This window comes from Petromyzon marinus, chromosome 73 (assembly GCF_048934315.1).
Source record: "Petromyzon marinus isolate PM22_M1 ecotype Great Lakes invasive population chromosome 73, UKy_Petmar_22M1.pri1.0, whole genome shotgun sequence".
In the NCBI taxonomy this organism is placed as follows: Eukaryota; Metazoa; Chordata; class Hyperoartia; order Petromyzontiformes; family Petromyzontidae; genus Petromyzon; species Petromyzon marinus.
The window spans coordinates 8,564,600-8,590,143 of NC_133739.1; the positions used below are offsets into that span (position 1 = coordinate 8,564,600).

Sequence of the window (25,544 nt, forward strand, 5' to 3'; positions counted from 1 at the left end):
CTTAATTTTATGTGTGACTGATGTGTAGCCACTTCTTTAACTTAAAAACGTGTTCGCTGACTGTTGTGTGTTTTCTCATTAACCCGTCTGGCTAGCTCCAGATGGCCCCTTGTGATAACGTGTGGTTCCTGCTTCTCCGCGCTGCGAGAGAGACAAAGGTGGTCGGGGTTGATTGGGATATTGTTTAAACTCTTTCGCAAGTTTGCCCGTTGTCTCATTCCTTCTCGAAAACCTTTGATGTGACTCTGTATTTTGTCTCCAAGCTTTGTTTTAACAGTAAAAGTATTGAAGGTGAAAATAATTTGATAGCGAATTAATCATTGGATAATAATTCACTGATGTATCTGGTCTTAATTGGAGTGAGAGCGAGGACCGCTAACTTTAGCTTATTCTTGTTATTGCATTTTAAATTTTAACCGTTGTTTTAATGACAAAGGAAAAAAAATATAAATGGTTTAACCCGTGGGCGTCCTCGTTTCTGGCTTGCGGAGGGCTCCCTCTGGGTGACCTCCCTTAGGGCACATCAAACTCTTGTTCAACTGGAGATCTTCGCAGATAGCTGCTAACATCATCGCCTCGAGAGTTTTATTATTTCTTTATTTATTAATGGCCTGTTTATGATCGACATCTGGTTTTTCGTGTGCCTGGCTTACGGGTTTTATTGATTAATTTTTTTTCGTTTGTTTAAAAAAATGATATATAACGGTAAATATTATTGTTAATATCAATTTTAGAAAAGTCTCATATACAACAATTCTCAATTATTGACAGGCATTTTAACAAAATTGAATTACTGCAGTGAAATATACTGCATCAGGTTATATCGTACTAACAAGCTATTTTTTTTACAAATACGCTTAACAGTGTATGTACAACACACTATTGCGCCATTCAAAAACGAGTAGGCCATTGCATGCTGGCGTCTGGGTCAAAATGTATCAAATTCTAAACATTACCTACAAACTCCACAACTGAGATGCCACATCAACCATCGCCCCCTACTGACAGGTTCTTGTCTACATGCAGGCCGGTGCAGGGCCACCACCTTGTACCACACAGGGGCAGCTGCTACTTGGGGGTGCTCTTCGAGTGTTTGAGACAAGATACGCCACAAAACTCCGAATTGCCAGAGGCGATTAAGCAAGAACCATATAAATGGAATTATTAGAAGCTTGTGAATGCTTGGGAGCTTATTGGCTCTCGCTCATGGTTAGAGATCTACGCAACCCACAGGTCCACAAAGACTGGCCGCTCTGACCCTGCAGGTTGAACCTAGGAATTGAGTGTTCAACTTCTCATTCTTGTCATTAAAGGCCTGTGACAAAGGTGCATCTATTGGAGCGACATCGTCTCAAGCTTACATATCTACCGGGTCTCCATTTGACTTTGTAATGTCTCGGAGGAAGTCCACCCACACCTCCACTTCCACAAACTGCTGGGAGTTGCCTCGCTCTGCCTCACAGTCAGAATTCTCCTCCTGCTTCACGTTGCCTCCATCGATGTGAAGGTCTGATTTTGGAGTTGAATCTTCATCTTCACATTTTACCCTCACTTCTTCGCTCTTCACCGTCACTTCTTCACATTTCACCTTCACCTCTTCATATTTCACCTCGATACCTTTAAAAGTGTCCAAGCTGGGATTTTCTTCCGGTTCTTGTTTCATGAGGGATGGGCTCATTGCGGCACTTTGACTTTCACAAGCTGATTTCAGATTCCACTCCTTGTGGACCTTCTGATGCTTGTGTGTTCTCTGGTGTACATGAAGATGTGGTGACTGTGCAAACGCCTTCCCACACACACCGCATTTGAAGGGTTTATCTCCTGTGTGTGTTCTCTGGTGTACATGAAGACTTGATGAATGTGCAAACGCCTTCCCACATACACTGCACTTGAAGGGTTTCTCTCCTGTGTGTGTTCTCTGGTGTACATTAAGACTTGGTGACTGTGCAAACGCCTTCCCACACACACTGCACTTGAAGGGTTTATCTCCCGTGTGTGATCTCTGGTGTATATGAAGACTTGGTGACTGTGCAAACGCCTTCCCACACACACTGCACTTGAAGGGTTTCTCTCCTGTGTGTGTTCTCCGGTGTGCTACAAGAGGAGATGAATCTGAAAACGCCTTCCCACACACACTGCACTTGAAGGGTTTCTCTCCCGTGTGGGTTCTCTGGTGTACATGAAGATTTGGTGACTGTGCAAACGCCTTCCCACACACACTGCACTTGAAGGGTTTCTCTCCCGTGTGGGTTCTCTGGTGTACATTAAGATTTGATGACTGTGCAAACGCCTTCCCACACACACTGCACTTGAAGGATTTCTCTCCCGTGTGGGTTCTCTGGTGCCATTTCAAATGTGCAGGACGATCCGTGCCATATGCACCGAGCCGCGCCGAGTGCCTTTGCTCCATCAGACCAATCCTGCAGAGGAAGCGACAGCTGCAGACAGAAAAAAAGAATATCCACACCATCTACACGTCAGTATCGATGCACAGAGGAATGCATTCATACAGTCACACGTGACTCACACGTCTATACTTATTCATATATTCATGTTATAGTGAAAACGTGTCCCAAATTCATCACACGGGCTGTTATGGCACACAATGAGAGGGCAAATGGTCATAAACGTGCCTCGAAGCCCTTGTATCTTCAAAATGAATGTTAACCCAAAACTCCGAGCACACAATTTCGGCTGTCTGGATTCAAAAGGAATATTTACGAAAGCTAAATTCAGCGGACGTAGCAAAGGGTGTTGAAAATAATACTATTTGTGTTATGCAGAAATGCATAAATTGATGTTCAATCGCAACAGAGGTGTGAAAGCCAGGCACAGATGTTCTTGAATGCTGGGATGAAGAGTTCTGACTTCAGCTGCACGTGTGCTGTGATAACTTCCTGACTACATTCTTACAAAGAGTTGCAGAGGAAAACAAAAATAAACTACTGTTTTGATATAACCTCCGTGCTCAATAGAGTTAATAAACTTTACTGCAAATACAAACTTGACCCTTTCACACACTCAGAGGCGGAGCCAGGATTTTCAGGTAGGGGGGGGCAACCCCTTTCAGCAATGAAAAATGATAGGAGTTGTTAGTAAGGAGTTGTTAGTAAGTAAAGAGTTGTTAGTAAGGAGTTGTAAGTAAGGAGTTATTAGTAAGGAGTTGTTACTAAGGACTTGTCCTATGCTTTTAATTCGACGCGTGTGAAAGGCATCGCGCTCGCTTCAGGGAAGTCGTGTACTGCATACGCAACTGCGCACAATTCTGTGAGTCGCTTGTAACAGCTTTGCCGTTACTTATTGCCAATTATGAACACGGACTGTTGTCCTCTCATAGAGTCCCTGGCACGTAATAATATGTCACGCGGTGGCAGTGGGGGTTGCAAAATGCTGATTCATCTATAACTATGAAAGGGAAATTTGTGAATGTGTGTCTGTTTGAAATGTTCAGCATACTTGCCAACATGCAATACAAACTGGAAATTTGGCATGTGGGTAGCTTCCAGACTGGACACAATGCACAAAGTATTAAAATAGCCATCATATCTGAGATGTCACCCTATGCGGCATCGTTACGCAGTGTGCCTGCTGACGTCACGCACACCCCCCCCCCCAACACTCCACAAAGGCCGTGTTTAAATCCAAGAATCAAAGTCCCAGGCAAAGCCGGGTAGTAAAGCTAGTCTATATATAAAATGGAAATGTGTGGATACGTGTGTGTGCGTGTCTGTTCGAAATATTTAGCATACTTCCCGACATACTACACACCTGAAATTTGGCAGGTTGGTAGGTTCCATACTGTGCACAATGAAAAAAGTATAAAAATAAACTTTTGTATTTTGTATGACCATGAAGTTTGTGGCGTCAACCCGCAACACACCTGAGTTAAGCACTCTGCAATGAATATAGAATTGAAGCTTTCGTGACTGCGTAAATTACCCATTGGTTTTTTCGGTAAAGTCCCGTATGTAGAAATATAATAAAATTATATTAAAATAAATCACGACGTTTTGAACGCAACACAAGCGATCATCATCAGGTGTAAAAAAACAAATAGCGAGGGAGCACATAGGGTGACATCAACGCAACACATAGAGAGCGTTAAACTGCACGGAGGCAAATACAACAAGAAGATGAGAGACGAGAACTCAACAAACCTAAGAAAAATTACGTGATGCAAAACCAGTAGGCCAACAACACAGTTAGACACTTGCCTGGTAGACCAAGAATTTCAGAAGACTGCTAAATTTCGTGTTCATCCTCCGGGTTGAACATACCAGCATAGACAGAGTGAACAGATACGAGGTACAAGGCAGCAGAGATACATACACAGGGAAGAACATCCAGGGAAAGATGTATTTGGCAGCACAGATAGGGCTGTTAACAGCGTGCCGGGAGATTTTAGGTGGCGCTTCGCTCCTGGCCGATGAAGCCATTGGTTTCTCGGAGTTTCAATACATATCCTCCGTGCGAAGAACGGGTAGAACTGCTATCTTAAATATGAAGCAGAACATTACATCTGTTTGTTTGTGTGAAGCAGCAAAACCTCTCCAACGCTGAGCTCTGGCGTCGTGAAATTTTCACAGCTTATGCCGTTTGGAATTTCTAAGTGAACGCGAATATTTTCAGCTCGCCACGTCATTATTCCCTTCCCGAGTGGCCAAAATCGACCTTGCGTAGTAGTGGATTAAGGTAAAATTTCCTTGAGTGAAAACATCCGATTTAGGTAACTTGATTTGTTTCGCCTTTTTTTCTTTCTCGCAAGCATCAACATTTTTAAGGGTTTTTCAGTGAAATATAAGGGATATGAAATTTATCCAAGACAAGAATCCAAGTCCCGGGCGAAGCCGGGTAGTGAAGCTAGTTACTAATAAGCCCCAATGATCCTATCGAAATTAGGGATTTCGATCGGATCGTTGGGGGGCACGTGCCTACCCCACCCCCACTGGCTCCACCACTGTCACACACTGGCACGGTTCACAGGTGGTGGTGTGTCCAGACCCATGCCTGGCCACCTTCACCTGCTCAGAATTCATGCTCCCTCACTCCACCAAGTAGAGTGAACACCGCCACGCGTCCAGAGTGAACATCGCCACGCGTCCAGAGTGAACACCGCCACACGTTTAGAGTGAACACCGCCACGCGTCCAGAGTGAACATCGCCACGCGTCCAGAGTGAACACCGCCACGCGTCCAGATTGAACACCGCCACGCGTCCAGAGTGAACACCGCCACGCGTCCAGAGTGAACACCGCCACACATCCAGAGTGAACACCGCCACGCTGTTGAGGAGCCTCACCTTGTGTTGTGTTGTGGGCAGGTCGCTTCTGAAAACAAAAAGCGGTACAGCAGCTCAAGTGGGCTTGGCCTGGTGTAAAAAATAAAAATAAATAAAAACCGCGTGAATATTTAAAAGTAAAACAAAGTGACAAAGTGGCGAGCCGCCTGAAGACAAATTAAACTTAAGCGAGATAATTGAAGCAACAGCGATCAGGCGAGGGTAGGAGGCAAGGCCCCACGTGGCTAGGCCCCGCGCTGTAAAGTTACAACCTGGACATCGCTTCCATGCTCGCTGCTACTCAATTGACATCCCTACGAGAGAGAGAGCGAGGCTCTACCTCGGTAAACAACAACCACCACCACAACAACCACCACCACAACAACAACCACCACAACAACAACCACCACCACAACAACCACCACAAAAACCACCACCACAACCGCGATGAGAATTTCTCACCTCGGAATTTAGTGCACGGGCAGAGCAGCAACTTCCTGTTTTCTCGTGACGTCACGCAGCAGCAGGAGGTGACATGACGTCATGTCACCTGCTGCCGCGTGACGTACAACACCCCTCCCACAATGAGCGGCTCCGTATGTGAAAATATTATGTTAATGAGCCCGGCCCATATGTAGAGGTATGGGGCGTGGGTGCTGAACCCGTCGCAACGGCTTTCACGAATTCATTATGTTAATGATCCGCCAGTCACTGGGCGTGGCCTTGCCCAAATATGGATTCTACTTGAACAGAAAACGGCAGGGACCCAGGCAGAGGTGACGTCACGTTCAAGGGCGCCTTGGACGGGGTGGGGTGAACACCTTGGTGACATGACGTCACTAGCGAGGTACACATTCCCCTGGCGTTTCACGCCGATTAGGTAATGCTGCGTGGTGACGTCACAGAGAGGGGTTGGAGTTTAAGTTAATTGAGATTCATTTTCCATTGCTCCCTCCCTTGAACAGAGACCACTTGGGTGTGTGTACACTGTGTGTGTGTGTACACTGTGTGTGTGTACACTGTGTGTGTGTGTACACTGTGTGTGTATGTACACTGTGTGTGTACACTGTGTGTGTACACTGTGTGTGTGTACACTGTGTGTGTGTACACTGTGTGTGTGTTTGTGTACACTGTGTGTGTGTACACACTGTGTGTGCACACAATGTGTGTGTACACAATGTGTGTGTGTACACAGTGTGGGTGTACTCTGTGTTTGTACACTGTGTGTGTTTGTGTACACTATGTGTGTGTGTACACACACTGTCGTCCCGACAGGTCTGTTCATTTCACCTGAAGACGGCCACTTGCGTTGTGGACGAAACGTCGTGAGAATTTTATTGTGTTATTTTATTATTTTATTCTCATTCTACGTGACTTTACCGAAAGAACCAAAGAAGATGAACCCTTGCAGTCACGGAAGCTTTAAATCGAAATATAACAACTCTTTTGAACTCAGCTCTACACACTACCGTAACACGACAGGGGTACGACCCCTTCCACCCGATAGCCTCCGGGAGCGACAGCCTCCCTTGTACCACAGCCTGCACAATCCGGGCTCTGCTACCCACGGGATCCCTTAGCCCAGCGTTGAGGGAGGACTGGACGACCCGTCCCAGCCCGGGTACGGGAGCTCACCTCTGGTCCGCTACAACCCGGCTCTGGCTAGAGCTCGGGGAGGGTCCCAGGGTGTCCGAGCCACCTCTGGTCCGCTACAACCCGGCTCTAACAAGAGCCTCGGTTGAGGGTTCCCGGGTGCTGGTCCAGTCTTCAGGTCTTCGGATGTCTTCAGGCTTGAGTTGGTGAACACTGCCTCGGCCCGTCCAGAGGGCCGGCCTTTTATCCCCAGGTCGGGGTCACCCCTACACTCCTGACCTCCCCACCTCCCCCCCTCCCAGAACCTTCTGGAAGGTCTTATCTTAAGGGGCCTTAGGGACGGGTGGGAGGTCAGGGGTGTGAGTCTCCGGTCACGGGGGAGGGCAGGGGTTTACTTTGGTCGACCCCTACGCACCTCGCTCTCGGCTGCCCCCTGTTGACCCGTGAACGTGGTGGCAGGTCAGCTGACAGCGCCTTGTTATGGCGCTTACGCACAACTTCACGTGACTCACGCTGCACGTTCCGTCGTTTTCATGCAGGGGGCGCTGCAGACCTCTACGCGCCCCCTGCATGAACGACGGAGACGCAGGGACAGACGTTCGATCGCGTTGGAATCGATCTGCAGACGGCGGTCTTCTCGCACGGCCAGCAGCTCTGTGTCGACTCGTCTCGATCCCGCGATCCCAACCAGGTGAAAGTCCGCATCGAACCGAACCCCCGGCAAGGCCATCTACTTAACGACGAGAGAAAATTCACACGAAATATAGTGTAAAGTAACGCATTGTATAATTCAAAGGTGGAATTCGTCTATGAATATATTATGCCATGTTTCTTAGCTTGGAAGGTATAATATTGTATTGTATATTAGTCTAGTTTATAACATGCTTATGGTGCAGCACAGGACAGAGCAACGCACCTTGGTTGCTCTGCTTTGGTGTTTTCCTGTGCCCAGCCGCCACCCTCCTCCGCTCCAGAGGAGGTGGGGGCTGGGTAACATGCTAATTAACTCCGCCCACACACCTTTAATAAAGACGCGGTCTTTGCTTGGCAGCGTTCACTCAAGCGCTGTCCTCTGGACAGACCTGTTTCTTCACCTGATGAAGGCTACGTGTGTTGTGGCCGAAACGTCGTGAGAATGTTATTTTGTTTTATTACTTTGTTTCCATCCTACGTGACTTTACCGAAAGAACCAAGAAGACAAAATATTGTTTTCAATGAAGAAGCTTTTAATGAAGACATACAATTATCTAATTGAAAACATAACACAATTCAAAGTTCTTTCATTTTCAAACTTCAAAACGGAGCATCGGGAGCTTGCGTGGAGACGTCGTTCGTGTGCAATTTTTTCCGTGACTTTCCTGGACCAAGGCCGTAAATGGTTGTGAGGGGCAACGCAGGCAGTCAGGTTTGCTTCAAGCCCTTGGTTGTGAACATCCAGACGTTAATCAGCAAGGAGCATTTCATGTCCCAGTTCGACAAAATCTACGTCAACACGTAATACAAAATTATCATTTGTGATGTAGAGAATGTATCTCCTCTACGTGTAACTTTTGAGTGGTATGCCTTGTAACTGATGAATGATCCGAGTGTGCTCTGTATTTCAAAGACAATGAGTTGCTCCAGATGGAGATGCTTCCTGAAAACACAAAAATACCCTTTGACCTGTATCACAAGAACAATGAGTCTCTCCTGAGTTATGTGTACAGGTTACTTCCAAAACACACACTTTGTCCTAACATCACTTATTCAATGTTTGACCCTTATAGACAATGTTACATGTACACACACAGACAAGTATTCATTCTGTTGTATATATAGGTGTTATGAAAATTGATGAAAATAATAAAAATTAAATGAAATTTGAAATTTGCATAATTTATCCTAAATTATGTTAATTGGTGTAATTATGCACATAAATTATGCTGATTCGAGATAATTGTATTAATTTATGCGAGTGGGCATGGTTATGATAATGCGGGTCGAGCCTTGGTGATGAGGATTGTGTTATGAATTGGAATAACGCAATTGATCGTATGCAGTTCTGTAGGTCTTGTGAGCATGAATGAGAGAGAGTCGATTCGACTCTGCTATTTAATTCCGTATTATCGATAAGGATACGATTACTCTCGATTGAACATTATGAATTATGTGTGTTATGGATTATGTGTGGTGATAGTGTGCTTATGATAGGTCCCCAGGATTCAGATCTCATACGCAGAACAATATTATGCAGAATTTCAGGAAGAATCACACACAACCTTTATGCTTTAATAAATTTTATTTTCTAGCTAACTTTAATTTTTGAATATGAAAACTCTCGATCTTGGAATTTCAACACAGCGTTAACATGATACTATCACGATTGCGTCGTTTCACTTTGATAACGGCACCTGTGGTTAATTCCCGACGCGTAACGCAATCGATCGGTTGTTGAGGGAGAGATTAATACATGCAAACTATTCTATCAAAACCTTAACCTTATAATGTAAATTCGTATTTAAACATTGCCCACACAGTACCACATCCATTCAGAGACCTTCAAGTCAATTCTTATCACGTTGTTAACAGTAGGACGATTGGTTATTGTGCAACTCAATGACAGCAGTATTTTTCGTTATTAATTGATTTTTAATGCACCACCTTGGAGTGGCAACCCTTCTTGATTATCCCGATATGCGTATCGTGCGTCTTCTTTATCACTGGTTCAATTCTTTGCGTAAAGCAGACGCCGACGTTTAGCATCTCTGGTGTCCAAAATGTGTTTCCTGTGTGTTGCGGCGCGGTGGGGGAGCGAGGGGGAGGGTGTGGGGGAGGGGTTGAATACGAACGACTCGTCACAGTTTATGTCCACCGCTGGCTGGATGAGTCAGCACGACGCTCGCCGTCGTCGCGCCGATGGGTGTTGAGTGCGGGGCCGCTGCCCTCTCAGCGCTGGTGACGCGAAGTTGCGCGCTGTAGCACGCTGGTGGCACGCTGTTGGCACGCGCTGGTGCTGGTGGCACGCTGGTGGCACGCTGTTGGCACGCGCTGGTGCTGATGCTGATGGCACACTGGTGGCACGCGCTCCCTCTCCTTGAAGATGCGCGAACGCGCCCGTGCTGGTTCGCTGACAGCAGTTTCTCTCCACTGCTGGCTGAGCTGCTGCACGCTCTTGCTTGGCTTTGCTGGCCGCACTCTTTTCGCTGCTGTAGTATCCGACGCTGCGCTCGCGGGCGACAGGTCAAGTTTTTCTTCTGCTGAGTGAGCCGAGTCGCAGGCGCTCTCTATGTTGAGGTTGTTGGCGGCTCTCTGACAGCAGGTTTCCTCCACTGCTGTATGACTCAATCTCGTTGATACATCGCGACTCAGCGATCCTCGCTACTCAGCGAGGCTCGGAGCCAGCCGCTCCATGCAACTGCTCGTCTTGTGGACGTCTTGAATCGTTATATCGTTATATTCAAAGACATTCTTCTCTCTTTGCAGTGAAGGGGGGGGGGGCGTGGTCTGTGTGTGCGAGTTCGTGTTTGTGTACAGATGGCTCCTGCGATAACGATCTGTTTGCCCTGGCATGAAATTCCTCTCCCTTGCTCTGCGGGAGAGACAAAGGTGGTCGGGAGTACCTATCTCTTTATACTTTCGACTTTATATTTCTCAAATACCATTTGGTCCCATGTTCGCCAAGACTCGTGCTTGTAACTACGTCCTCCCGACACCACTCTCGGTTTACCGAGGTTCGCATTGTTACGATGGAATTATTAAAAAGAAAAATAATTTTCATCCCGAGTTTAAGAGGTCCGTTTCTTGATTGTTGGAATGTATATCCCTTGGTTCTGTAAGGTTCTATAATGGAATGTCGTGTAAGGTGAACTCGTTATTCTTACTTTTATGTGTGACTGATGTGTAGCCACTTCTTTAACTGAAAAACGTGTTCGCTGGCTGTTGTGTGTTTTCTCATTAACCCGTCTGGCTAGCTCCAGATGGCCCCTTGTGATAAGGTGTGGTTCCTGCTTCTCCGCGCTGCGAGAGACAAAGGTGGTCGGGGTTGCTTGGGATATTGTTTAAACTCTTTCGCAAGTTTGCCCGTTGTCTCATTCCTTCTCAAAAACCTTCAATGTGACTCTGTATTTTGTCTCCAAGCTTTGTTTTAACAGTAAAAGTATTAAAGGTGAAAATCATTTGATAGCAAATTAATCATTGGATAATAATTCACTGATGTATCTGGTGGCCTGGTATTAATTGGAGTGAGCGCGAGGACCGCTAACTTTAGCTTATTCTTGTTATTGCATTTTAAATTTTAACCGTTGTTTTAATGACAAAGGAAAAAAAAATATGGTTTAACCCGTGGGCGTCCTCGTTTCTGGCTTGCGGAGGGCTCCCTCTGGGTGACCTCCCTTAGGGCCCATCAAACTCTTGTTCATCTGGAGATCTTCGCAGATAGCTGCTAACATCCTCGCCTCGAGAGTTTTATTATTTATTTATTAATGGCCTGTTTATGATCGACATCTGGTTTTTCATGTGCCTGGCTTACGGGTTTTATTGATTAATTTTTATCGTTTAAAAAAATATATATAACGGCAAATATTATTGTTAATATCAATTTTGGAAAAGGCTCATATGCAACAATTCTCAATTATTGACAGGCATATTAACAAAATCGAATTACTGCAGTGAAATATACTGCATCAGGTTATATCGTACTAACAAGCTATTTTTTTTTACAAATACGCTTAACAGTGTATGTACAACATACTATTGCGCCATTCAAAAACGAGTAGGCCATTGCATGCTGGCGTCTGGGTCAAAATTTATCAAATTCTAAACGTTACCTACAAACTCCACAACTGAGATGCCACATCAACCATCGCCCCCTACTGACAGGTTCTTGTCCACATGCAGGCCGGTGCAGGGCCACCACTTTGTACCACACAGGGGCAGCTGCTACTTGGGGGTGCTCTTCGAGTGTTTGAGACGAGATATAACACAACACTCCGAATTGCCAGAGGCGATTAAGCAAGCACCATATAAATGGAATTATTAGAACCTTGTGATTGCTTGGAAGCTTATTGGCTCTCGCTCATGGTTAGAGATCTACGCAACCCACAGGTTCACAAAGACTGGCCGCTCTTACCCTGCAGGTTGAACCTAGGAATTGAGTGTTCAACTTCTCATTCTTGTCATTAAAGGCCTGTGACAAAGGTGCATCTATTGGAGCGACATCGTCTCAAGCTTACATATCTACCGGGTCTCCATTTGACTTTGTAATGTCTCGGACGAAGTCCACCCACACCTCCACTTCCACAAACTGCTGGGAGTTGCCTCGCTCTGCCTCAAAGTCAGAATTCTCCTCCTGCTTCACGTTGCCTCCATCGATGTGAAGGTCTGATTTTGGAGTTGAATCTTCATCTTCACATTTTACCCTCACTTCTTCGCTCTTCACCATCACTTCTTCACATTTCACCTTCACCTCTTCATATTTCACCTCGATACCTTTAAAAGTGTCCAAGCTGGGATTTTCTTCCGGTTCTTGTTTCATGAGGGATGGGCTCATTGCGGCACTTTGACTTTCACAAGCCGATTTCAGACTCCACTCCTTGTGGATCTTCTGATGCTCGTGTGTTCTCTGGTGTACATGAAGATGTGGTGACTGTGCAAACGCCTTCCCACACACACCGCATTTGAAGGGTTTATCTCCTGTGTGTGTTCTCTGGTGTACATGAAGACTTGATGAATGTGCAAACGCCTTCCCACATACACTGCACTTGAAGGGTTTCTCTCCTGTGTGTGTTCTCTGGTGTACATTAAGACTTGGTGACTGTGCAAACGCCTTCCCACACACACTGCACTTGAAGGGTTTATCTCCCGTGTGTGATCTCTGGTGTATATGAAGACTTGCTGAATGTGCAAACGCCTTCCCACACACACTGCACTTGAAGGGTTTCTCTCCTGTGTGTGTTCTCTGGTGTACATGAAGACTTGGTGACTGTGCAAACGCCTTCCCACACACACTGCACTTGAAGGGTTTCTCTCCTGTGTGTGTTCTCCGGTGTGCTACAAGAGGAGATGAATCTGAAAACGCCTTCCCACACACACTGCACTTGAAGGGTTTCTCTCCCGTGTGGGTTCTCTGGTGTACTTGAAGATTTGGTGACTGTGCAAACGCCTTCCCACACACACTGCACTTGAAGGGTTTCTCTCCCGTGTGGGTTCTCTGGTGTACATTAAGATTTGATGACTGTGCAAACGCCTTCCCACACACACTGCACTTGAAGGGTTTCTCTCCCGTGTGTGTTCTCTGGTGCCATTTCAAATGTGCAGGACGATCCGTGCTGTATGCACCGAGCCGCGCCGAGTGCCTTTGCTCCATCAGACCAATTCTGCAGAGGAAGCGACAGCTGCAGACAGAAAAAAAGAATATCCACACCATCTACACGTCAGTATCGATGCACAGAGGAATGCATTCATACAGTCACACGTGACTCACACGTCTATACTTATTCATATATTCATGTTATAGTGAAAACGTGTCCCAAATTCATCACACGGGCTGTTATGGCACACAATTAGAGGGCAAATGGTCATAAACGTGCCTGGAAGCCCTCGTGTCTTCAAAATGAATGTTAACCCAAAACTCCCGAACACACAATTTCGGCTGTCTGGCTTCCAAAGGAATATTTATGAAAGCTAAATTCAGCTGACATAGCAAAGGGTGTTGAAAATAATACTACTTGTGTTATGCAGACATGCATAAATGAATGTTCAATCGCAACTTAGAGGTGTGAAAGCCAGGCACAGATGTCCTTGAATGCTGGGATGAACAGTTCCGACTTCAGCTGCACGTGTGCTGTGATAACTTCCTGACTACATTCTTACTAAGAGTTGCAGAGGAAAACAAAAATAAACTACTATTTTAATATAACCTCCGTGCCCAATAGAGTTAATAGACTTTACTGCAAATACAAACTTGACCCTTTCACACACTCAGGGGTGGAGCCAGGATTTTCAGGTAGGGGGAGGGGGCAACCCCTTTCAGCAATGAAAAATTATAGTTGTTAGTATGTAAGGAGTTATTAGTAAGGAGTTGTTAGTAAGCAAGGAGTTGTTAGTAAGGAGTTGTTAGTAAGTAAGGAGTTGTAAGTCAGGAGTTGTTACTAAGCAAGGACTTGTCCAATGCTTTTTATTCAACCCATCGCGCTCGCTGAAGGTGTTTGCCTTCAGGGAAGTCGTGTACTGTATACGCAACTGCGCACAATTCTAAGAGTTGCTTGTAACAGCTTTGCCGTTACTTATTGCCAATTATGAACACGGACTGTTGTCCTCTCATAGAGTCCCTGACACGTAATAATATGCCACACGGTGGCAGTGGGGGTTGCAAAATGCTGATTCATCTATAATTATAAAAGGGAAATTTGTGAATGTGTGTCTGTTTGAAATGTTCAGCATACTTCCCGACATGCAACACAAACTTGAAATTTGGCACGTGGGTAGCTTCCAGACTGGACACAATGCACAAAGTATTAAAATAGCCGTCATATCTGAGATGTCACCCTATGCGGCATCGTTATGCAGTGTGCCTGCTGACGTCACGCATACCCCCCCACCCAACACTCCGCGAAGGCCGTGTTTTAATCCAAGACAAGAATCAAAGTCCCGGGCAAAGCCGGGTAGTAAAGCTAGCGTATATATAAAATGGAAATGTGTGGATACGTGTGTGTGTGTGTCTGTTAGAAATGTTTAGCATACTTCCCAACATGCTACACACTTGAAATTTGTCATGTGGGTAGGTTCCATACCGTGCACAATGAAAAAAGTATAAAAATAGACATTTGTATTTTGTATGACCATGAAGTTTGTGACGTCAACCCGCAACACACCTGAGTTAAGCGCTCTGCAATGAATATAGAATTGAAGCTTTCGTGAATGCATAAATTACTCATTGGTTTTTTCGGTAAAGTCACGTATGTAGAAATATAATAAAATTATATAGAAATAAATCACGACGTTTCGAACGCAACACAAGCGATCATCATCAGGTGTTAAAAACAAATAGCGAGGGAGCACATAGGGTGACATCAACGCAACACATAGAGAGCGTTAAACTGCACGGAGGCAAATACAACAAGAAGATGAGAGACGAGAACTCAACAAACCTAAGAAAAATTACGTGATGCAAAACCAGTAGGACAACAACACAGTTAGACACTTGCCTGGTAGACCAAGAATTTCAGAAAACTGCTAAATTTCGTGTTCATCCTCCGGGTTGAACAAACCAGCATAGACAGAGTGAACAGATACGAAGTACATGGTAGCAGAGATACATACACAGGGAAGAACATCCAGGGAAAGATGTATTTGGCAGCACAGATAGGGCTGTTAACAGCGTGCCGGGAGATTTTAGGTGGCGCTTCGCTCCTGGCCGATGAAGCCATTGGTTTCTCGGAGTTTCAATACATATCCTCCGTGCGAAGAACGGGTAGAACTGCTATCTTAAATATGAAGCAGAACATTACATCTGTTTGTTTGTGTGAAGCAGCAAAAACCTCTCCCAACACTGAGCTCTGGCGTCGTGAAATTTTCACAGCTTATGCCGTTTGGAATTTCTAAGTGAACGCGACTATTTTCAGCTCGCCACGTCATTATTCCCTTCCCGAGTGGCCAAAATCGACCTTGCGTAGTAGTGGATTAAGGTTAAATTTCCTTGAGTGAAAACATCCGATTTAGGTAACTTGATTTGTTTCGCCTTTTTTCTTTCTCGCAAGCATCAACATTTTAAAGGGTTTTTCAGTGAAATATAAGGGATATAAAATTTATCCAAGACAAGAATCCAAGTCCCGGGCGAAGCCGGGTAGTGAAGCTAGTCACTAATAAACCCCAATGATCCTATCGAAATTAGGGATTTCGATCGGATCGTTGGGGGGCACGTGCCTACCCCACCCCCACTGGCTCCACCACTGTCACGCACTGGCACGGTTTCACAGGTGGTGGTGTGTCCAGACCCACGCCTGGCCACCTTCACCTGCACAGAATTCATGCTTCCTCACTCCACCAAGTAGAGTGAACACCGCCACGCGTCCAGAGTGAACACCGCCACGCGTCCAGATTGAACACCGCCACGCGTCCAGAGTGAACACCGCCACGCGTCCAGAGTGAACACCGCCACGCGTCCAGAGTGAACATCGCCACGCGTCCAGAGTGAACACCGCCACGCGTCCAGAGTGAACACCGCCACGCGTCCAGAGTGAACATCGCCACGCGTCCAGAGTGAACACCGCCACGTGTCCAGAGTGAACACCGCCACGCGTCCAGAGTGAACACCGCCACGCTGTTGAGGAGCCTCACCTTGTGTTGTGTTGTGGGCAGGTCGCTTCTGAAAACAAAAAGCGGTACAGCAGCTCAAGCGGGCTTGGCCTGGTGTAAAAAATAAAAATAAATACAAACCGCGTGAATATTTAAAAGTAAAACAAAGTGACAAAGTGGCGAGCCGCCTGAAGACAAATTAAACTTAAGCGAGATAATTGAAGCAAACGCGATCAGGCGAGGGCAGGAGGCAAGGCCCCGCGTGGCTAGGCCCCGCGCTGTAAAGTTTCAACCTGGACATCGCTTCCATGCTCGCTGCTACTCAATTGACATCCCTACGAGAGAGAGAGCGAGGCTCTACCTCGGTAAACAACAACCACCACAACAACCACCACAACCACCACAACCGCGATGAGAATTTCTCACCTCAGATTTCAGTGCACGGGCAGAGCAGCAACTTCCTGTTATCCCGTGACGTCACGCTGCAGCAGGAAGGGACATGACGTCACTTCTAGAGTATGACATCACTTATGGGGAACGATAACACGCCCCTCCCACAATGAGCGGATCCGTACGTGAATATATTATGTTAATGAACCCGCCCCATATATATAAAAAGCTGGTGCGTGGGTGCTGAACCTGTCGTGACGGCTTTCACGAATTAATTATGTTAATGAGCCGCCAGTCACTGGGCGTGGCCTTGCCCAAATATTAATTCTACTTGAACAGAAAAACGGCAGAGATGACGTCACGTTCAATGGCGCCTTGGACGGAGTGGGGTGAACACCTTGGTGACATGACGTCAATAGCGAGGTACACCTCCCCCTGGCGTTTCACGCCCATTAGGTAATGCTGAGTGGTGACGTCACAGAGAGGGGTTGGAGTTTAAGTTGATTGAGATTCATTTTCCATTGCTCCCTCCCTTGAACGGAGACCCCTTGGGTGTGTGTACACTGTGTGTGTGTGTACACTGTGTGTGTGCGTACACTGTGTGTGTGTGTACACTGTGTGTGTACACTGTGTGTGTGTGTACACTGTATGTGTATACTGTATGTGTGTACACACTGTGTGTGTGTTTGTACACTGTGTGTGTGTGTGTACACTGTGTGTGTGTACACTGTGTGTGTGCACTGTGTGTGTTTGTACACTGTGTGTTTGTGCACTGTGTGTGTGTGTACACTGTGTGTGTGTGGGTACACTGTGTGTACACTGTGTGTGTCTTTGTACACTGTGTGTGTTTGTACACTGTGTTTGTGTGTGTACACACTGTGTGTTTGTACACTGTATGTGTACACAGTGTGCGTGTGTACATAGTGTGTGTACACAGTGTGTGTGTGTACACTGTGTGTGTACACTGTGTGTGTCTTTGTACACTGTGTGTGTTTGTACACTGTGTGTGTACACAGTGTGCGTGTGTACATAGTGTGTGTACACAGTGTGTGTGTGTGTACACTGTGTGTGTACACTGTGTGTGTCTTTGTACACTGTGTGTGTTTGTACACTGTGTGTGTGTGTACACTGTGTGTGTGTACACTGTGTGTGTGTACACTGTGTGTGTGTGTACACTGTGTGTACACTGTGTGTGTGTACACTGTGTGTGTGTACACTGTGTGTGTGTGTGTACACTGTGTGTGTACACTGTGTGTGTACACTATGTGTGTGTGTACATTGTGGTGGGCACAGTCATCTCAGTCAGTCGACAAATGGCATCTTTTCATCAATTTATTATTTTCCAATGTTTTTGTTATTTTCTATCTACCTGGCCTGTCGCTCCGCACGAAGCTGCGTGGAGCCCTCTGCATGGAAGTTCTGCGCTGGTGAGAAACTCTCTCAGGCCCCCCCACGCCTCCACGCAGATTGACGCGAGCCGAGCTGGTGGTGCATTCTATTTTGACTTAAAACTTTCGTGACTGGCAGGAATTTATATTCTTGGGTTCTTTCGGTAAAGTCGCGTAAATTTAAAAAACATGTTACATTAAAGAAAAATAAAATAATGACAATTTATTTTAAAATAACGCTGTTTTTATCTTCATTTTTGTTTTCTATTTATGTGACTTTACCGAAAGAACCAACAATATGGTAGCGCATTCTCTATTTATTGCAGAGGTTCAAGGTTCAAATCCGACAGGCACACCTGGCTACCCCAGTAACATTCACCACAATATGCGCAGTCTGCTTCACGGCAGATGTAAAAACATAGCGTTGTGTCATTCACGACGCACAGGTCATTGCATGTCGGTGTCACGGTCAAAATTGTGGCAATTCCAAACATTATCCAGAAACTACACAACGGAGATGGCGTGTCAATGATCGCCCCCTACCGACAGACTCATGTCCACGTGCAGGGCGGTGCAGGGCCACCTTGTGGCACACAGGGGCAGCTGCCACTTAGCGGGAGGCGTCCTTTGATTGTTTGAGATGAGATTCGATACGAAACACACAAATAGGCAAGCGACTTATGCGTGCAAAAATGATGTTGGTAACGTAGTGAAATGCTTGGGAGCTTCATCGTCTCTCGCTCCCGCCGACAGATGGTACCCAGCCCACAGCTCCACAGATACCAGCCGCTCCTCCTGTGCAGGTTCGGCTACGTACGGTGCGAAAGAAGTTCCAGATACACACAGAGACTCACACACAGAGAGACCAACAGATTAGCATGGTTGGCTACGTATGGTGTGAAAGAAGTTCCAGATACACACAGAGACTCACACACAGAGAGACCCACAGATTAGCATGGTTGGCTACGTACGGTGCGAAAGAAATTCCAGATACACCCAGAGACTCGGAGCAAGTTTGAGTCGCGTGCAGTCGTGGGCCCCTGAAAGTTGAACGGGCGCATGCTGCTACTGGCGGTAGTTGAATACAGTTGGAAAGACGCTGATAGAGACACACACAGAGACTGACAAGAGAGAGAGGTGGACAGACACAGACAAGAAGAAAACATAATGAAAGATACAGAGACCACAGAGACACAGTCAGCGAGAGAGAGACACAGAGGGGAACAGAGACACAGACGGGCAGAGAGATTTTGAATCGAACACAAACTTAACTCGCTCCATTAAAAGAGATTCCTCAATGTTTGCCCATCCCCGGAATTAAGTCGTTCTAGTTTCTATTTATTTCATTGTGTGTGGTGTGTCCGTGTAAGCAATGTGGGACATCGATGTACACGGATATGAACAAGCTCAGCAGACAAGACGTCTTTCAAATCCTTTGGTTCTTTCGGTAAATTCACACAGGTAGAAAAAAAAACGAAGTAAAAAAATCAATCGCGACATTTCGATCGCAACACCAGCGGTCGTCCTCAGGCGAAAACATCCAGACATTGTCGCGGCAGAAGTCACGTGAGCTACGGCACGTGACAAAGATAAGGTGACCCCCCCCCCTTACCCCCCAACGTGGCTCGCCTTGTTCAGCTGAGCATCGTTTTAATGCGGTGGGCTCACGCGAAATTGATTTCTGTAAGACGAAGGTACTTTGAAAACCCACTGGCTATTCTCTTTTATACAAGTGTTGTGTCCTTAACTAATCACACGGAGACGTCTGGTTGAGGCAACGCGTTTATTATAACAACTCTTCTTCTTTGGTTCTTTCAGTAAAGTCACGTAGAATGAGAATAAAATAATAAAATAACACAATAAAATTCTCACGACGTTTCGGCCACAACGCAAGTGGCCGTCTTCAGGTGAAATTAACAGACCTGTCGGGACGACAGAGCTTCAATGAACGCTGTTAAGATTCGTAGCGACTTTTAAGCTGGTTGGGAGAAGTGAGGCACCTTGATAAAGGGGGTTTACATATCAAATAGCTGAGGGATTAGCTTGTGACTGGTCGTAGAAATGGCTATGTTGAAGTCAAAACCTACACATCCACAGAGGCAACTAGTAATTTAGCATTGAAATAGCTAAGGGATTAGCTTGTGCAAATAGCTGAGAGATTAGCTTGTGACTGGTCACAGAAATGGATATGTTAAAGTCAAAACCTACACATCCACAGAGGCAACTAGTAATTTAGCATTGAAATAGCTAAGGGATTAGCTTGTGACTGGTCACAGAATAGATGTTAAAGTAAAGGCCTACACATCCACAGAGCTTCAATGAACGCTGTTAAGATTCGTAGCGACTTTAAGATGGTTGGGAGAAATGAGGCTCTTGACAAAAGGGGAGTTTACATATCAAATAGCTGAGGGATTAGCTTGTGACTGGTCACGGAAATGGCTATGTTAAAGTCAAAACCTACACATCCACAGAGGCAACTAGTAATTTAGCATTGAAATAGCTAAGGGATTAGCTTGTGACTGGTCACAGAAATAGATGTTAAAGTCAAAGCCTACACATCCACAGAGGCACCTCGTACATGGACGCCAAAGGGGGCTGCAACAACTCAACTGTCATACAGTAAACCGATGTGAACAACCTAATTCTAAATTACATCAATATAATAAATGTACTCAATATATTCTTCAATAAGCTGAGCTATTAACATTAACTGGGTATACACTACACTATATAATGAATACCATATAGTAAACCAATATTATTCATAATAAAGGTTTTTGGGTTAGATCGCGTTTATTTATAAATGTGTCGTAACCCTCCACCACCCGACACGGCCAATCAGCAAAAGAAGGTGTCACGTTGACAAAAGACAAATAATTCACTACTTTAGCCCACCGGTGTGTTGAAGAGTGAATCCACTCTTCAACACTTTTGCTGATTGGCCGTGTCGGGTGGTGGAGGGTTACGACACATTTATAAATGAACGCGATCTAACCCAAAAACCTTTATTATGAATAATATTGGTCGCGAAAGCCTACGTGTTAAAGTAAACCAATAATAAATGAAAATATAAACTACCTCAATGTTATAACCCAATGTTATATGATTTAAAAAACAGGTGGATTCTTACCTTCCACTTCAGCACCACGGACAACTACGAGCCCCGTTCAGACGGACGAGTCCATCCATGGTCGGAGCGGAGGAGGAAGGAGGGGAGAAACAGCTGCGAGGCGCTGTTATACTCCATGTTATAAACCATACCATATGATTTAAAAAACAGGTGGATTCTTACCTTCCACTTCAGCACCACGGACAACTACGAGCCCCGTTCAGACGGACGAGTCCATCCATGGTCGGAGCGGAGGAGGAAGGAGGGGAGAAACAGCTGCGAGGCGCTGTTATACTCCATGTTATAAACCATACCATTAACCGTGGTATGAGAGGTATTAAGAGTCAGTGCCAGCGAAAGAGCCGCGGTCTGAACGTCCTCGTAAAATACGATTAATTAAGAACCGAAATGGTTTAAACCATCTTTCCAATGGTTACTAAGCCAGAATCCATCTTCTCGGTTGAAATTGTCTCAGTGTTTGTATATGTGGATGGCCTCATGAACGATTTCTTTTTTTCACATCGGTTTACTGTATGACAGTTGAGTTGTTGCAGCCCCCTTTGGCGTCCATGTACGAGGTGCCTCTGTGGATGTTTAGGCTTTGACTTTAACATCTATTTCTGTGACCAGTCACAAGCTAATCCCTTTGCTACTTCAATGCTAAATTACTAGTTGCCTCTGTGGATGTGTAGGCTTTGACTTTAACATAGCCATTTCTGTGACCAGTCACAAGCTAATCCAGGGGTCGGGAACCTATGGCTCGCGAGCCAGATGTGGCTCTTTTGATGATTGCATATGGCTCGCAGATAAAACAAAATATTCTCACTTGTTTTAATCCATCCATCGATTTTTCACTGCGCATGTCCTGTTCAGGGCTGCAGGAGCAATTGTCCATGATTTTAATTGGATGATACTGGCCTACGTTTGCCGTTGCTGGGTAAAACAGGTAAACGCCCCCTTTTGAATCAGTCTGAGACTGCGTCTGCTCGGTCATTAGCTCAAAGCTAACCCTTCGACGAAGAAGATGGCGAAAAGAAAAAAAGACGACGAGTATCGTACATTTCAGGACGAATGGACCGAAGAATTCGCCTTTGTGGAGAGAGCGGGTTCTGCGGTGTGTCTAATTTGCAATGACAAAATTACATCGTTGAAACGGTCGAATGTAAAGCGGCACTTCGACACGCGCCACGCTACCTTTGCATCAAAATACCCTGCGGGAGACAGCAGAAAGAAAGCGTGCCAAGAGCTTCTGAGCAGGGTGCAAGCTAGCCAGCAGCAACTCCGCGTATGGACCCGGCAAGGTGACTATAATTTGGCTAGCTTTGCTGGTTCTTTAGCAATAGTGAGGAACGGAAAACCATTCACAGATGGCGAGTATGCTAAAACGTTCATGCTGGATGTAGCCAATGAACTTTTTGATGATCTTCCGAACAAAGACAAGATAATCAAACGGATACAAGACATGCCTCTGTCGGCAAGAACTGTTCATGATCGTACCATCGTGATGGCAAACAAAGTGGAGGAAACGCAAGTGAAGGACATAAATGCAGCGCCGTTCTTTTCTCTGGCTTTGGATGAGTCAACAGACGTGAGCCATTTGTCGCAGTTCAGCGTGATTGCAAGATATGCTGTTGGTGACACACTGCGCGAAGAAAGTCTTGCTGTTCTGCCATTAAAAGGGTCCACAAGAGGTGAGGATTTATTCAAGTCTTTCATGGAGTTTGCTCAAGAAAAAAGTCTACCTATGGATAAACTTCTCTCAGTGTGTACTGATGGTGCTCCGTGTATGGTGGGGAAAAACAAAGGATTTGTGGCGCTTCTCCGTGAACATGAAAATAGACCCATCCTAAGTTTCCATTGCATTATACACCAGGAGGCACTTTGTGCTCAGATGTGTGACAGGCAGTTTGGCAAAGTGATGTCGCTGGTCATTCGTGTGATCAACTTTATTGTTGCCCGAGCCTTAAATGATCGCCAGTTTAAAACACTGCTGGATGAAGTTGTAAATAACTATCCTGGTCTGCTTTTGCACAGCAATGTGCGTTGGTTGTCAAGAGGGAAGGTGCTTAGCCGTTTTGCGGCTTGCCTGAACGAAATCCGGACTTTCCTTGAAATGAAAGGCGTCGGGCATCCTGAGCTAGCCGACACCGAGTGGCTCCTCAAGTTTTACTATCTCGTAGATCTGACTGAACATCTGAACCAGCTCAACGTGAAAATGCAAGGCATTGGAAATACAGTGTTATCCCTTCAACAAGCTGTATTTGCTTTTGAAAACAAGCTGGAGTTTTTCATCACGGATCTTGAAACAGGTCGTTTACTACATTTTGAAAAACTGAGCCAATTTAAAGATGCATGCACAGCAAGTGAGCCCATTCAAAACCTTGATCTCCACCAGCTAGCTGGCTGCACATCCAGTCTCCTACAGTCCTTCAAAGCACGCTTTGGAGAATTTCGTGAGCACACTCGTCTTTTTAAGTTCATCACCCATCCAAACGAGTGTTCACTGAACACAGCCGACCTGAATTACATCCCTGGTGTCTCCGTCAGAGATTTTGAAGCAGAAGTGGCTGACCTGAAGGCCTCAGACATGTGGGTGAATAAGTTCAAGTCACTGAATGAAGATTTGGAAAGAATCACACGACAGAAAGCGGAGTTGGCGAGCAAGCACATGTGGACAGAAATGAAAAAACTCCAACCCGAAGACCAGCTGATTCTCAAAACTTGGAACGCGCTTCCTGTCACATACCACACACTGCAGCGTGTGAGTATTGCTGTATTGACCATGTTTGGATCTACGTATGCATGTGAGCAGTCATTCTCACATCTTAAAAACATCAAGTCCAACCTACGATCACGTTTAACGGATGAAAGCCTCAACGCTTGCATGAAGCTTAACCTCACCAAGTACCAACCCGACTACAAAGTACCAACCCGACTACAAAGACATCAGCAAATCCATGCAGCACCAGAAGTCGCATTAATGGTGAGTGTTATAACAACATTATTTAAAAGAATAAATTCAGAGGCTTATTATACTGACATTTAGTTGAATTCACTTTTAAAATATATTATATGGCTCTCACTGAAATACATTTCCAAATTTTTTGCTTTCATGGCTCTCTTAGTCAAAAAGGTTCCCGACCCCTGAGCTAATCCCTCAGCTATTTGATATGTAAACCCCCCTTTTGTCAAGGGCCTCACTTCTCTCAAAACCAGCTTAAAGTAGCTACGAATCTTAACAGCGTTCATTGAAGCTCTGTCGTCCCAACAGGTCTGTTCATTTCACGTGAAGACGGCCACTTGCGTTGTGGCCGAAACGTCGTGAGAATTTTATTGTTATTTTATTATTTTATTCTCATTCTACGTGACTTCACCGAAAGAACCAAAAAAGATGAACCCTTGCAGTCACGAAAGCTTTAAATCGAAATATAACAACTCTTTTGCACTCGGCTCTACACAATACCGTAACACGACAGGGGTATGGCCCCTTCCACCCGATATCCTCCGGGAGCGACAGCCTCCCTTCTACCGCAGCCTGCACAATCCGGGCTCTGCTACCCACGGATCCCTTAGCCCGGCGTTAAGGGAAGACTGGATGACCCGTCCCAGCCCGGGTACGGGAGCTCACCTCTGGTCCGCTACAACCCGGCTCTGGCTAGAGCTCGGGGAGGGTCCCAGGGTGTCCGAGCCACCTCTGGTCCGCTACAACCCGGCTCTAACAAGAGCCTCGGTTGAGGGTTCCCGGGTGCTGGTTCAGTCTTCAGGTCTTCGGATGTCTTCAGGCTTGAGTTGGTGAACACTGCCTCAGCCCGTCCAGAGGGCCGGCCTTTTATCCCTAGGTCGGGGTCACCCCTCCGCTCCTGACCTCCCCACATCCCCCCCCCCTCCCAGAACCTTCTGGAAGGTCTTATCTTAAGGGGCCTTAGGGACGGGTGGGGGGTCAGGGGTGTGAGTCTCCGGTCACGGGGGGGGGGGGGGGCAGGGGTTTACTTTGGTCGACCCCTACACACCTCGCTCTCTCTCTCGGCTGCCCCCTGCTGACCCGTGAACGTGGTGGCAGGTCAGCTGACAGCGCCCTGTTATGGCGCTTACGCACAACTTCGTGACTCACGCTGCACGTTCCGTCGTTTTCATGCAGGGGGCGCTGCAGACCTCTACGCGCCCCCTGCATGAACGACGGAGGCGCAGGGACAGACGTTCGATCGCGTTGGAATCGATCTGCAGACGGCGGTCTTCTCGCATGGCCAGCAGCTCTTTGTCGCCTCATCTCGATCCCGCGATCCCAACCAGGTGAAAGTCTGCATCGAACCGAACCCCCGGCAAGGCCATCCACTTAACTAGAGAAACTTCACACGAAATATAGTGTAAAATAACGCATTTATTAATTCAAAGGTGGAATTTGTCTATGGATATATTATGCCATGTTTCTTAGCTTGGAAGGTATAATATTGCATCGTATATTAGTCTAGTTTATAACATGGCTATGGTGCAGCACAGGACAGAGCAACGCACCT

General features: G+C 46.0%; 2 protein-coding genes across 2 annotated transcripts in view; both read right to left on the minus strand.

The window, feature by feature from the left end:
* LOC142907022 (uncharacterized) overlaps nt 1–14,348 on the minus strand; it is a 30,124-nt gene extending 15,776 nt beyond the window's left edge. The window contains exons 1-2 of the mRNA XM_076055953.1: nt 12,487–14,348; nt 1,776–2,355 (exon numbers count right to left, since the gene is read on the minus strand). Coding sequence (XP_075912068.1) covers nt 1,776–2,355; nt 12,487–13,273 — 1,367 coding nt within the window. The 5' untranslated portion in view covers nt 13,274–14,348. The remainder of the gene's footprint in view (nt 1–1,775; nt 2,356–12,486) is intronic.
* The window catches only part of LOC142907016 (uncharacterized), a 167,470-nt gene extending 150,863 nt beyond the window's left edge, over nt 1–16,607 (minus strand). Inside the window, exon 1 of the mRNA XM_076055945.1 lies at nt 16,570–16,607. The gene's annotated coding sequence lies outside the window, so the exon portion shown is untranslated. The remainder of the gene's footprint in view (nt 1–16,569) is intronic.
* Between the last annotated feature and the right edge of the window lie 8,937 nt (nt 16,608–25,544).